Source organism: Syzygium oleosum, unplaced genomic scaffold (assembly GCF_021117445.2).
Source record: "Syzygium oleosum isolate NSW1041296 unplaced genomic scaffold, Sole_v2.1 Sole_v2.30, whole genome shotgun sequence".
Classification (NCBI taxonomy): Eukaryota; Viridiplantae; Streptophyta; class Magnoliopsida; order Myrtales; family Myrtaceae; genus Syzygium; species Syzygium oleosum.
This window is the reverse complement of record NW_026607514.1, coordinates 3103452-3117994: the sequence shown is the minus strand read 5'-3', so window position 1 is coordinate 3117994 and position 14543 is coordinate 3103452. Positions and strand designations below refer to the sequence as shown.

The 14543-nt window shown below is 41.0% G+C and overlaps 2 protein-coding genes across 3 annotated transcripts; both read right to left on the bottom strand.

Moving 5' to 3' along the window:
- Nucleotides 1-2145: 2145 nt before the first annotated feature.
- LOC115677532 (F-box/kelch-repeat protein OR23) lies at nucleotides 2146-8661 on the bottom strand. Of its 2 annotated transcripts, none has more exons than XM_030600715.2 (2): nucleotides 7459-8660; nucleotides 2146-2444 (listed from the first exon to the last, which is right to left on the bottom strand). In XM_030600715.2, the coding sequence occupies exons 1-2, from the start codon at nucleotides 8412-8414 to the stop codon at nucleotides 2153-2155; spliced, it is 1248 nt and encodes a 415-aa protein (XP_030456575.1). In that variant the 5' UTR covers nucleotides 8415-8660; the 3' UTR covers nucleotides 2146-2152. The 2 variants fall into 2 exon arrangements, with proteins under 2 accessions (XP_030456575.1, XP_056159999.1); XM_056304024.1 differs by lacking the exon at nucleotides 2146-2444 and adding an exon at nucleotides 5113-5718 and having other exon boundaries at nucleotides 7459-8661.
- A 1443-nt stretch (nucleotides 8662-10104) lies between these two features.
- On the bottom strand, nucleotides 10105-10431 carry LOC130134529 (uncharacterized). Its single transcript, XM_056303988.1, has one exon. It carries the CDS (start codon nucleotides 10429-10431, stop codon nucleotides 10105-10107), a length of 327 nt encoding a protein of 108 aa, XP_056159963.1.
- Nucleotides 10432-14543: the final 4112 nt, after the last annotated feature.

Sequence of the window (14543 nt, the reverse complement as noted above, 5' to 3'; positions counted from 1 at the left end):
CAATTGCAAGTTCATAAAAATCCCTGAACTTCAATTGGAAGAAAAAACGTAGTAAGGGGTATAATCGAAATACCAATATGTTAGTGAGGAGGACAAGATTAGAGGAAAAGAACTTCATTAAACTCTGAACTTACATTCAGAAAATGCTAAAAGCCCAAAGCGGATGAGGGTTTGCCTTGAGATTTGAGCATTTTCAAAGCTAAATTTTGCATCAAATATAAATTAATTTGTGAATTGGAAACCTCTAAATTTATTAGTATAAAATTACACATCAAATTAACTTCCTTGAAAAGAGGACACATCGACACATGATTGATTTCAACGGTTAAGTGCATAGTCGAGGATCCACCACTATTGACCAGGACACTACGACCCTCCCTACACCGCCTTTCGCCTGTCTCCAGCACCACCCCTCTCCCGTATTCACACCAACGTGTACTCGGGATGGCTAAGGTGGCCGAGCAACAGAGGCTGAGTTGATGTCGACAGTGGCAGGTCACGAGGACCACACGCTAGCATATGGGAATGTGCTAGCAGATAGGAATGTTAATGTTAATGTTAATGGTAATGGTAAGGTTAGTTAAAATGAATTATATGGCTAAATCTATCGTCTTTTATAAATTGCTGATTTGTCACCTTCTTAAGGGGCAAATTTAGGAAAAATTATCCAAAAATACTAAACCTATTGCTATTTTGTCAATTCAGTCATAAACCTTTCAATTTTGTCAATTCAGTCTTAAACTTTAAATTTCAATCAATTGAATCATAAATATTTTTATGTTTTGCAAATTGAGTCCATCCGGCTAATTTTGGCCGGAAATCATTGACATGGATGTTAGTCATCCTACGTGGCATGGCTGGTGCTAACGTGAAGAATTTTTAATAATATTTTTTCAAATTATTTATTTATTTTTTCCTTTTCCTTTTTTGCTTTTCGTTTTGTTTTTCTCTTTTCTCTTCTTGTCTTTTCTTTTCTTTTCTTTTCCTTTTCACTTTTTCCCTTTCTTCCTCCGCTAGCCATCATCGAACCTCGGCCGGCGGAGGTTGCCGCCTAAGCTAGCAAGGGTCACCCTCACCTAGGCAGGCGAGGGCAGCCCACGCTCACCAAAGCAAGTGCTTCCCCTGCCACCCCTGGGCAAGGGTTGCGTTGCATGGGCGAGGGCCACCATCGCCCTCAATCTACTGAGAGTTGCCTTCATCCTAGATTGGCGAGGCAATCCTTGCCCGGGCAAGCATGGGTCATCCTCGCCCGAGCTAGTGAGTGTTGCCCTCACCTGGGCAGGCATCCCTTGCCCGACTTGAGTTGAGACCTAAATTTCTCCTCAAAGGAAAAACGTAATGAAGGTTAACATCAGTAATTAAGTTAATCAAAACGTATTGAATGTTTGTGCACTTCATTTGACGGCCAACGAGCCTATACAAATAAAGAAAAAGACTGGAAAGGGGAGAGAGAGAGAGGACCCATACCCCCTAAAATGGGTCTAAAATGGTTCATTCGTCGTACTCAAAACTTAGCAGGAACGACCCACGACGGTCAAAAGAACGAACGTTCGTAGCTCCATACTTCGCAAATTGGGTTCCTCGTATTAATGCAAGGAAGCACAATCGACCGGCAAGGAGAGAAATTGACCCAAGATTAATATAATGGATACGGTTAGCTGTGGCCTTGACTATGTTCCCAACGCATACTTACGCTCTTTCGCTTCTGGTCAACTGGAATGACTGGACTGAGCTCTCACGAGGAGAGACGATCTTATCGTCTCCTTCAAAGACCCGTTCCAATGGGCATTGCCAATTTGAACTCAGCTTCACACATCTAATTCTTGGTGACAGGTTCAGCACAAAAATGAAGTCAAACTGAAGCTCATCATATAACATCAGCTCTAGCATCACGAAAGAACTTTGGCAAATGCACTTCTGTGAACCCGATGACGCTTCATGGAGCACTGTCGGAGCTTTTGGTCGTTTCAAAGACTAATAATCTGCATACATCGGCAATTGATTATTTCCAAAGGGAATTTATTCAGAGTCTGTAGTCCTCTCCAGACAAAATCTGTACATCGGCATATACGTAAGCATATACAGTGAGCTACCCCATCGCAACTTATGTACGACAAATGACTTTGAAGAAAATACAGACTATACTTTTACTCTACAGATGAATGGTGCACACAACAGCATTCCTAAAATCCAAAGGGCAATGTAATGGTGACTTCGCGACAAGAGTTCGCCATGTCTTCTTCCTTGGACAATAAACCTGAACAAACAGAGCTCCTCCCCTCTTAAATGGTCGCGACCGTCGGGTTTCTGCTAAATCATTTCCGTTCCGAAGAGTCACAACATACAATTCCCCATCCAGCGCAACAAATCCAAACGAGGTGTTGCCCGTAGCCTTTGTTGGGACGCTGGACTCCTTTCGCCAACGATTTGCCGTCATGCAATATCTGTACATGCGTGCAAGTTCAAAGAAAACCAATAGAGATATCAGCAGAGATGCAGCTCCTGTTGTCACATGAAAACCACAAGATATACTTAAAATACTAACATGCATAGCCAAGTTCATCTACATATCACGACAACGGTAAATGCAATGCCTCCCCAAGCTTCACAAGCCAGCAAAGGTTCATGTGCCACCCTTGAGCTCATCCGAAAACGTAAATTCAAGTATATTAAAGAATTAAGATAAGCCTACAGGCATTAATTTCCAAGTCTCTTGTGTCTCCCACCTATTCTCCCAGAAATGGTAATGCTTAAAAAGTCAAAGCAAGACCAATGAGAATGGAACCTTCAAAGCAATAAAAGAAGAACATTCATAGGATAAGGTGGTATCTTCCAGTACTAATGAAGTCCTCAACCATTTTAACGGCAACAGAACTCTTGGACTGAACTTAGCAAGCAACAAATTTGCATCCACAGAGACCAAAACATTACAAACTTTAATATCATATCTGTAACGAGAAATGCAAGGAATCAAGCAATAACCACAGTATCAAATTGATAAATGACAACTATTCAATTTATATGCATAGATTTCAGCAACAAAATCTCCCACATTAGAACCACCAACTTTCACGTCTTCTAAACAGAGCACACTTACTTTATTTCCCAGGACCACCTGTTTTATTTCAATCTTCTTGCAACACCAATTTAGACCTCCAACATTCCATGTTGGTATATTGGTCATGAAAAACTACCCAGAAAAGGAGCCAAAGCTCCAGGACGAGATCTCACCATGGACTTCCAATGTCTTCTAGCTTGAGAAATTACAGCCTTAAGATTTTTACTAGCAACAAGTGCAGCTGCCCTAGGCTTCTTCCTAGACTGATTAGTACTGAAGGTAATATCTTCAATCATCTCTGGGCAGGATTTATCTCCCATCACCTCTTGAGCAATCTCATGATCGACAGAAGATTCAGCAACAGGCTCTTCTTCCAAAGACTTTAGTGCCTCATAGGAATGTGTACCACAGATCCCTTCTCCACAGCAACAAGACGAGTTCTAGAATCAGTACTAACAGCATGAACCTCTTCCTCGAATTGAATCTGATTTCTAGGAACCCATTTCTTCTTTCCTTCCACTAATTTCCACGAACTTGCAACTTTAGCGTTAAAGCCCCATGCATAAGTGACTTCCACTTCCACCAGCATCAGACAACATGACAGGTAAAAAAGTCTCACGAGGAGAACTCACATTAATTTTCACCCAAAGTTTAGCAGAATTTAGACTCCCTTTTTTTCTCTAATGCTCTATCTAAACATAAGGGTACCCCAATTGCAGGTGCAACCTTTAGGAACAATCATAGTCATAGGCAGTTCCCTCAATTCTAACCAAACAGGCTTCTTAGGTTCATCAATCTCCAGAACAGATAAAGTTGGTTCCCATTAAACAACTATAATGGCTGATTCAAAATATGCCAAGGGTCATGACTTCCAATCCAGTCAGAGACCCTAGAATTTGGGCACTGAAAATCATGCAGCCCATAATCATTCTCAAACACCTCAATCTCACCATTACATCCCCACAATCAATTCACAATGTTATAAATCAATTTCAGATCCAATTGCTTGCCAACAACTTGACCAACAAGACTAGAACTCCACATTTTAACCCCCTCATCAAGTACCTCTCTCAGAGGCTTCAAAACCAATTTGCCATTAAGCATCTCAGGCTCGTAGTAAGAGAGCTTCGATAATTCAGAGGAGTTCCGCAAAAATGCTTGTTTGCACGAATTCTCTTAGGGCAAATAGGATTCTCACTCACGATCAATTCCATAGCTCAATTTCTCAACATTTGATTTATGCATAGCAGATTGAGTCACATATAGGGAAACAGCAACAATCCCATCAACTGCATTCAATGCCTTCCCAAAATAGTTCCACAGCAAATCACACAAATCAACCTCAAAATCTTCTGAATTAAACAACACATCCTTGTCTTAATGAGGATTTAATGCAATAGTAGAAGCCAAATGATCAGAATCCAACTGATCAACAGTCTCAGAAAGCAGAAAATCAGCAAGAAGATCGAGAACTTCTCGGTGCAAATTTAAGCAGTACACAGAGAGAAAGTTTCATTCCTACCATCAAGAAATTTTTTATCACAACATCATTTGATATTCAAACAAATATATACTTCTTAGAATAAGAACTTTTTCACCAAACTTTGGTGTAGATGTAGATTGCATCCGTTCACAACTAAAAGAGCTTTAACTGCATTATGATTCTCGTCGAATTAGTAGTCTCATCTATCAAATTCAAGAAACTTCCTTTTGCATTTGGAATACAATATATTGTGCTTCCTCTCTGTTTGTCGAAAATCTATCTTTTTGTATACTTTTCCTAATTCTTTCTATTTAATAGTTAAGGCAGATTATTTAATTTCAGCACGTTTTGATTTGAATTATGTGATGCAGTTCTTTTCGAGTGTGATGCTCAAAAAATTCCAAGCCTGATACTTAAAAAGCTTTAACCGCGATGCCTAGTGAATATACTCATATTTCTTTTTAAATTCTCTATCAAATCAGGCCTAACTATTTTGAAGTAATCTTTCATGCATCAGTTTTAAAAAGTCAGCGATGTAAGACAAGAGTCCGAAGTAACCAATCCAGATACAGAACTTGAAGAAAAATCTCAGCAAATGATAACATAAAATGAGTAAACTTTAGGTATCACATCTGAGGGACATTGATAACTTGTATATAACCCAAGATAGTTCATAGACAATGCTATCCAGGTTTTGACGACACACTATGGACTAGATAAATCTGAATAAACCTGTATCCATGGTGCGACAGGAGTATTTAATCCCAACTGGATACAACAACACCAATATAAACCAAGCCTACTCCTAGTAGGCAGAGTTATTACACCATTAAGCTCGATCCTGTTTTAGATCCTCTGTAAGTCCAGATTTTCCTTATCGTCTCCTTCCATGTCCATTTAGGTTTTTCGTGCCCCTTATAACCAATCTTTTCATCCGTCACTCGCATACCATCAATATGACCAAACAACCTCCAACAACCTTCTCCTATGTTATCTCGATTGGGGCAATAACTACTTTTTTTCTGGATGAAGTCATTTTCCTTGCATGTCCACATATCCCACACAGCATTCTCATCTCTGCCACATCATTTTGTACACATGTTGATGTTTAATTGCCCAGTATTCTGTGCAATAAAGCATGGCTGACCTCATTGCCATCCCATAGTATTTTCTGCGACTTAAGTGGCATTCAATAGTCACTCCAACCAATAAAATATATAAATTCGGAAAAAAAAACCCCATTTTATACACTATGTTTTGTTCGGAAATGACAAGATACAAGGGGTGATTTTAAAATATCCACTGCTATGGAGTTTTGTACTACTGGGACATGATGGAATATGTGATATAAACTTTCAGAAGTCATGACTAATAATGAGACCGTCATGCGAAGGCAATGCCAAGTCAAGATGGTGGGGCCACGCAGTTATCCTTGCAGACCAGGGTTCCAATCATTCTCACATCCTATTGATGTTCTTAAGTACAGCTGGGGTTTGTCATTTGACTGGGACTGAACCCGTCGCTATTCATAAAAAGATGAGCAAGACAGACGGGCAGAGCACCAAGCTTAGTTCCAGGAGCAATGTGTTTCAGTTTCCCAGACAGCACATATCACTTTCATGCTACTCTAAACAACAGGGTCAAAACCAAGTTGACTGTTATACCTGTTGAAATGTGCTGGAAAAAAAATATGGACCTGAATTCAATCCAATTACCATTTCAATGATGCAGATCCTATATGATAAACTAATTGAAATGATAATTCTTTAATTTTGCACACCTCTTTATTTTCCTTTATAATCATCCAATCTATCAGATAGTATCCAACTAACGTCCATCAGCAAGTACATTAAAGAGTGTAGGGTTCAATATAAAAAAGTTAGGGAGAAAAAGTAATCTGAGGACACACCATAGTCGGCAAAAACATACAAGAAGATGCAGAAAATACATATGGATGAGTAGCTCAAGAGTTATATTCCATTCAAAACCAGTAAGCAACAGAGCTTAGCAAGCAAGTCAATGTATGTCTGGGTAGACCTTTTACTTATGCTTTTTTCTTATTCTAAATCTTACAGGTGACGCACTTTAACTTTTTTATTACACGAAACCCCCGAAACTTTCATAATATATAAATGTTGGCACTCATTTAATTTTTTCATAATTTCTTAAACTTTAGATAACATTATAAATTATACGGAAGGCAGAAAGTTGCTTTTTTCTTCTTAAAAAGTAAAAACAAACAGGCCAAGTGTCTTCACTTTAAAAGAAAGGAAAAACAGAAAAGATATATCACATATCCTCAATCAAAGATTTTGTTATGAATGCTCCATAAAGTAAAGATGAAAAAACATTACCATCGGTTCAGATAGTTGCAGCTGTTTTCAAAAAGATGAAATGTAAATTGCTCTTTCTCAAGCAATCTATTCAGGCACCACATATGCCAAGGTGTTAAGAGACGATAACTCATCATTATGAATCCAATTGGAACATATTATCTCCACTCATAATCTATCCGTCCGAAACTCTGATTGAATGAAATATCTAAACAACTTAATTGCCTGGTACATCTTAGCTCACCTGTCAAGGCATTGGGTTTGCAAATACAGTGAGAGCATTGGCAATAATAACTAACCTAGAACACTAGTATCGTTACTCAACCCCTGTAAAACTAGCAAATTCAGCTTTAGTGCCATTTTTCCAGATTCCTTGCAAAATCAGGCGTAGCGTTCGAATGTCACAGTTGGATTGAACATGTGTCCCATCATATGAAATCATAAAGATAGCGATAAACGTACATATACAAAATCATACAGCACTAGTTTGAAAAGTGGAAGCTCACAGATAGAATACACACAAGAAATAGAGTACATAAATAAATGAAAAGGACCAGCTAGATTGTTCAAGTAAAGTGAGGTACCTGAAGATATCATTCTCATCAAGCATGAATATGCCAGGCATGCCCCGTTCATCATCATCAAGAACAACAATCTTTCCCAATCTCCTTCTCTCACCTTCTTCCCACATATCCCCCACCTCCCTCCACTTCCCCCAATCACAACCCCCATCATCCAACTCAAGCACCACAGCATCCCTGTAATACTCATCAACCGGAAACACACCCGAGATAGTCCTGGACCGGCCATACCCACCCATCACCCAGAATTCCCTATGTTCACCGCTCCTCACCAGAAAACCCTCACACCCGGCCCTGAATCTAGGAAGCCCATCCAATGCAAGCCACTCGTCCTTCTCGATATCGTACCTCTCCACCGAACTCATCCTACTCCCCGCCGCCCCGAACATGTTGTGCCGAGACCCACCTCCGGCAACCAAAATCTGGTCCGAGCTGGGGACAGCCACGCAGGCGAAGCTCCCGCGCGGGGAAATCATCGGGGCGAGCCTGTCCCACCTGCCGGTGCAGAAATTGAACCGGAACGTCGAAGAAGACGGCTGCGGGCGGTCGAGTGGGAAGGACCGGGTATCGAAATGCGACCCGCCGAGCACGTACAAGTGGGGGCCAATGGAAACGGAAGCAAAATTGCACAGGCCATAGACATGAGGGTTGGCAGGGAGATGAGGCAGAGGGCACCAGCCCAGGGAGTGAGGGTCAAAGAGGTAAGGAGGGGCGATGGAAGGGTCCTGAGGGAAGATACAGAGGAGGTGGGAGAGGGCCTTAGGGTTACGGTGGCGAAGCGAGATCAACGCCTTGGAGGAGAAGAACGCGCGCCACGACTTGCAGGTGGCCCTGAGCCGACCCTGATGCGGGTAAGGGACGAACGACAGCACCAGGGCCCCGACGTCGTTGGGGAGCCCCGGCAAAAGGGTCGCCGCTTCCGGCGTCGCCGTCGATCTCGGGGACGAGGACCGCACCATTCCCTCTCCCCCCTCCGCGAAACAAGCGAGGATCTCGAAGCGGTCGGTACCTCAAACGCCTCCGATCGCGCCGCCCCCCTGCACGCGGTTCCCACCGGGACGGAGCACCGGTCGCCGGAGGACGCGCGGCGGGGACCGCCGGCTCTTGCCTCTTTCCACGACGCCCGATGCTTTCACGGCAAATGGTTGAAGCGTTTGTGCGTTTGGCTTGAAGAGGAGGAAGTCGCGGTTTTCGCTTCGCAGCTTAACTTCCGGATATAAAAAGGACAGAGAGCGGAGGAAAGGAAAGCCCACTTTTCCCAGAGTCAACCGCACCGACACGTGGCGTCGCCGAAGGATCGATGGTGACACGAATAATTTCTGAACTTTGGTTTGATGTGTAATACGATGCCTGAATTCACTGGATTTTGGTTCGATGTGCAATAAGATGATCCCTGAATTTATAATTTGTAGTTCGATGTGCAATGTCGTCCTTAAATTTTTAATTTATTCAATATGATCCCTGTACTTTCGGTACATAATCAATATAGTCCTCAAGCTATATGAAAATGTTTAATTATTATCTCAGAACTTGAATTAATGAAAGGATTAGGTTGAATATTTTCATATAGTTCAGGGGTTAAGTTGAACATGTACCAAAAGTTTAGAGATCATATTGAACAAATTGAAAGTTCAAGGATCATATTGCACATTGAATTAAAGTTCATGGACCACATTAAACAAATTGAAAATTTGGAGATATTATTGTACGTCGAGTTTAAGATCAGGGATCATTTACGTTATTATCCCATTTCTATATTGCAACTTTTCTTTCATCAATCATACGAAACTCGTCGATCCAAATTAACTCATTTTAATTCATTTTTATGTAATATAATTTTAGTGACTCGTAATCGACCCTACTCAAATCCAACCCAACCCAACCCATTTTAGCTAGCTTTTTCATTTTTTTTCTAGATGTTATTGACTAATGTCACTATCCGGGGCATGTGAAGTTTGTCCAATGGACCACCAACGCGCAACACGAACAACAATAAAAATAATAGACAAATTATTAATAAAGAAAGCGTTACTATTAAGGTTGCCTTGTAGTCCTTGGTGAGCAAATAGAAACCCGTCGAATCAGCTTTAGAGAGTAAATAGGCGTATCTCTTATCATATTTGACTAGTAACTAGGGGTGTTAATGGGTTGGGTCGGGTCGAGTTTCTATGATACCCGACCCGACCCGAAACTCACAGGAATGTGCTTAACCCGACTCGAACCGGCCCGAGGCCCGAACGATATATATCCCAAAAGATCGGGTCGGGTCGGGTCGGTCCGGGTAGGGTTTCGAGTATTTTTTTTTCCCTCTTCGTCCCTTCACCTCCCTCTGTTTCCAGGCTCACAGAAAAGTATGAAATGGAAACATTCCCAATTCAAACAAACTTCAAATATCTAAATTTGTCACGATCCCTTCGTACTTTGATTAAAAAGAATTTCTCTATTGTGATTGCTATAGCGAACTAGATCTTGATTGTTTAAAGTATCTAAGGAAAAGAAGAGCCACATTTTCACTCTTGTGAATACACCTAGCGGTCGATCCAAATTCGACTGAACAAAAACATCAAAATTTACAAGTATGGAAAACATGATACTGAGACTTTTTAAGTAGCAGATTACAGTAAAAGAGAGCAATCAGCTTTACCCCATTTACAACATGCTTTTAGCCATCTTCAATCCAATTAAAGTAACATTAACAACACCCACAAATCTTGACTTCCTAAACAAACCCACAATCTCCTCCACCTTCACGTGACTGCACTCCTCAACGATCACCACACAAGGCCCGCCGACCCTCGTTGTCATCTCCATCTCCGCTGCGAACCGTGATAGGAACAGAGCCTCCTCCAAATGCTCACTCAACGCCAAATCGAAAACCCCATCGAAGATGCACAAATTGTGCAGACCAACGCGGCTTACCAGAGGCGGCGAGTCAACCCCGGTGACATCGGCAACGCCCGACTCGGATAGCACCATGACCTCGTGGCCGGTTCCGGCGGAGACCTAGAGGACCTTGGAGTGGTTGCGGAGGAGGCTTAGATCGGGGATCGAGTCAAAGAAGTGCCGGCGGGAGAGGACTAAGCCGCGGAAGGTGTGAGAGGACCAGAGGCGCTTGTTCTTTCTTGTCGAGGGGAGGAACTCGCGGCGGACAAAATCGCAGGAGAATCTGGGGTAGTGGCGGCGGCGACGGTTAGGAGGAAGGTGAAGGTGGCGATGGCGACGGAGGCTAAGGAGAGCTTGTTGAGGAACGTGAGAAAAGAGATGGAGGAGGGAGGAGTTTCCTATTCAGTATTTATATTTAATATATTTCGGGTCATTAGGGTACTCGAACCGACCCAAACCGACCTGAACCGAATTGTCAAGGTATCCATTGTTTCTCTCACTACCCGAACAGGAATGAGACCCGACCCAAAAATACCTTGAATTTTCGGATCGGATCGGATCGATTCGGGTTGGGTCGGGGCGATTTGGGTATTTTTGACACCCCTACTAGTAACAGTCACTGTTGCCTGGGCCCACTATCATCTCAAACGTACCTTTGTTCGGGGTGAACATGTGCATTCTTTTCAATAAAGATACGGTATAGATTATTGCACACCAACCCAAGCGGAGAAACGAACCCTCAACTTCGGAGTAAAAAGTAGTTGAAAAAAAGGCACCCATGTCGCGACCACAAAGTTTTCATAAAATTTTAACCTCGAGAGAATAAATAATTTAGCTTCACTTCAATTTCTCCGATGATTAACTAATTTATCCACAACAGCATGAATAATTAAACCTCGACACTTGACTTGTATCATTTTAAAGGAAACCACAGTCATGATTCGTCATATCTATCAGTTCCACAAAACTCTTTTTAGGTCATAACCTGCTACATAGAAGTTCACAACCCTACAACTATGAACATCACGTATACTGACCCGATTTATAAATCGCAAGTAAATTTAAGTTTCATACGACGGCTCAAGTTTATAACTTCTAAGATCAATTCTTATTATATCAAATATCGTCATGTAACCCATCAAAACTTCCAATATAGATTCTCCTCTTTTTTAATAAGAAAATCGTGACATTATCTCAACTGATCATAACATAGTCCTCAAAATCACAACTTATTATCTATAGATTATAAGTTAATCATAAAAATGATCGTGCCTTAACATAGGAGGATCGACGCTTTTATTCTAAATATCATAGCTTAGGCTTTGCAATCCAAATCCATCCAATTTTCCCAACAACCGAAGCTCAACCATTTCCATATCGAATGGTATGTAAAGGCCAAAAGATCATCACTCACTACATGAAGTTCGAGTTAAAACTTAACACTTCTGAAATCCCATCTTGCCATGATATTCATCAACCAATACTAGCGTCTTCATGTCTCCGAAAGTTATTTCCCAAATTCCTATAGATCGTAACTTATCAAATAATCTATAGCTTTCTATATCAAAACTTATCACTTCTGAAATCCCTAGTCCACCAAGTTATTTCTAAAACTTAAAGTCCATATGCACAATCTATTTATTTCTCGTCCAACTTAAGCTCTTAATTAGTAGTACTTCTTATCACTTTGTTAACCTCGCTCTGATACCAAAAACTATCACGGCCAGAAATTTTCCATAAAATTTGAACCTTAAAATAATAAATAATTTAGCTTCACTTCAATTATCCGGTGATTGACTAATTTATTCTCAACTATAAAAATAATTTGACCTCAACTAATGTACATCAAAACCGTATGTATAAGAATAAACCCTTACTTTCGCTGCGCACTCTGCTCATGTCCTCAAATATGTCTTCGAAAATGCTCGTCTAAAGGTCCCTGAGCTTCAAACTTGATATATTTGTAAATATACATTGGGGTGAGCCTAAGCTCAATAAATGAACTCTCTAGGGATAAGGTTAGAAATCATCTTATCACCCAACCTGATATCAATAGATCAACATGAACTCAAAACAAGTACAAAGTGATTAGGTAGGCAATTAAAGGAGTAAATGCACTATCTTTCCTATCATGATATGTCAATGAAAACCACTTAACAATGTTACATTAGATCATTTACTCCAACGCGAGTGGATAACTTGACTTATTGTGATGCACGACTACCACACAGTAATTCATCGATATACATGTGTGAAAATATATATGCACACATATATCATACTAGCTAACGGCATATCATCTCGACTAACGAGGCATCCGAACACTCTCATAAGCATCCCGACACACGGTGTATCGTCACCACTAATATATGGCAGAGCCGAGGCTAGAGTTACTTCTGTATGTCGTTTCTGCTAGTTTCTGATAAGGGAAAAAGATCAGAAAGTTTTTAAAAGAAAAGCATTGACGAAAATGTTTTAGTTACGTACCATTGTTATACTTTTTCAAGGCACGTAGTTGGAACGTCACCGTCATCGGTTGAAGGGGGACCCATCCAACGCGCTGGCCCACATCTCTGTCGACCTTTTGAGTTGATACTTCTCAAGAGTTTGAAGTAGAATAGTACGTACCTTGACCGAGCCTTGAAATTCTTCTTGTAATATCTCCTAGGCCTTCTTCACCGTTTTCGCTCCAATTATCCTTGAAAATACCGTTTTCGAGAGTGCTTGCTGAATAACACAAAACGCCCTTGCATTCTTTTGTAGTTGATCCTTTCGAGCGCTTGCACCTTCTTGCGGAGCCTCATAAACCTTTTCAACGATGTCCCATAAATCTTGGACCATCAAGAAAGTAGTCATTTTAATGCTCCGACAGTCGTAGTTATTCCCATCGAAAATAGGAATGGGAAATGAGGATGATGTAGAGCTGGCCATAGTTTATTTGTTGGGTTGTTGGATTGGTAGTTTTAGGAATTCGGACAAACACCCAATACCAACAAAAAAACGTAGCTCTGGTACCACTCTTAGTATTTGCGGAAGTACGATTTATTTTGTGAGTGAGTGAGTGATTTAGTGAGGGCAAGTGTAGGTGCGTGGACTTGTAGCAACAATGGGACAAGCACTTTTGTGATAATATTGGAGATGGAAGATAGTGAAAGGCTAGTAGGGAGCAAAGAAAACATGAGGAGTTTTATGTCAAGAATGTTTGTACAAGGGACCTAGTTTTCTTCTAATGGGTGTGTGTTTTTCAAGTGGAGAGGGGTTGGCTATTTATGGCCCTCTTCCACCGCCATTAAGGAATAATCTAGAACAAGTTGCATAGATACTTCTCTCGATTTTTCTACACACTATTTATCTAAGTATGTATTCTCCAAAGTTCTTGAGCATGCTAGAAACTTCTAGAAATTGGATCACTATTTCAACGAAGACAAGATAATTGGCAAATAAGTAATAAGCAATTAATGGAAGGGAAGACCAAGCATCATTAAAAGGTTGGTAACAATGAAATCAGGTTCTTATTGTCCGGAGGAAACTGGATACTGCGCCAACTGATGAGCAGGTGTGTGGCTGTGTGTGCTGCAACAATTGGATTCATGGCTATGTGCTTCTTTGCAACTTTTATTGTAATGCACAAATGGATTTCAATCTCAACTCCATTACAAAGAAGCGTAAAATCGACGGTGCCCTCAAGGACTATAATATTAGTGAAATGAGAAAAATTAATCTAAGGTCCGGTGGGAAAATTGCCCAAAAAGTCCTAAACCTATTATACAGCGGCCAATTCAGTCTTAAATCTTTTAATTATGCCAATTCAGTCCTAAACCTTTTAAAAAGCTGCCAATTCAGTCCTAAACATATTGACTATTTGCCAATTTAGTCCTAAACCTTTTAACGAATTGCCAATTTAGTCCTTCCGGTTAATTTTGGCAGAAAATCGTTGACATGGCGGTCTTGTTGGCACTGGCTGTCTTACGTGGTGCTGACGTGGATAATTTTCCATTTTTAAAAAAAAATCGAATTTTTTTATTGATTTTTATTGATTATTTTATTTTTATTCTTATCTTTTCTTTTTTTCCTTTCTTCTTCGTTGAGCCGGCAAGTCGCCAGCCGAGGGTTGGCGGAGGTGGTCGGCCATTGGGCGAGGGTCGGCGACCCCCACCGGCACCTGGGTGAAGGCTGTGAAGACCTCGCCGGCCGCAACGAGGGCG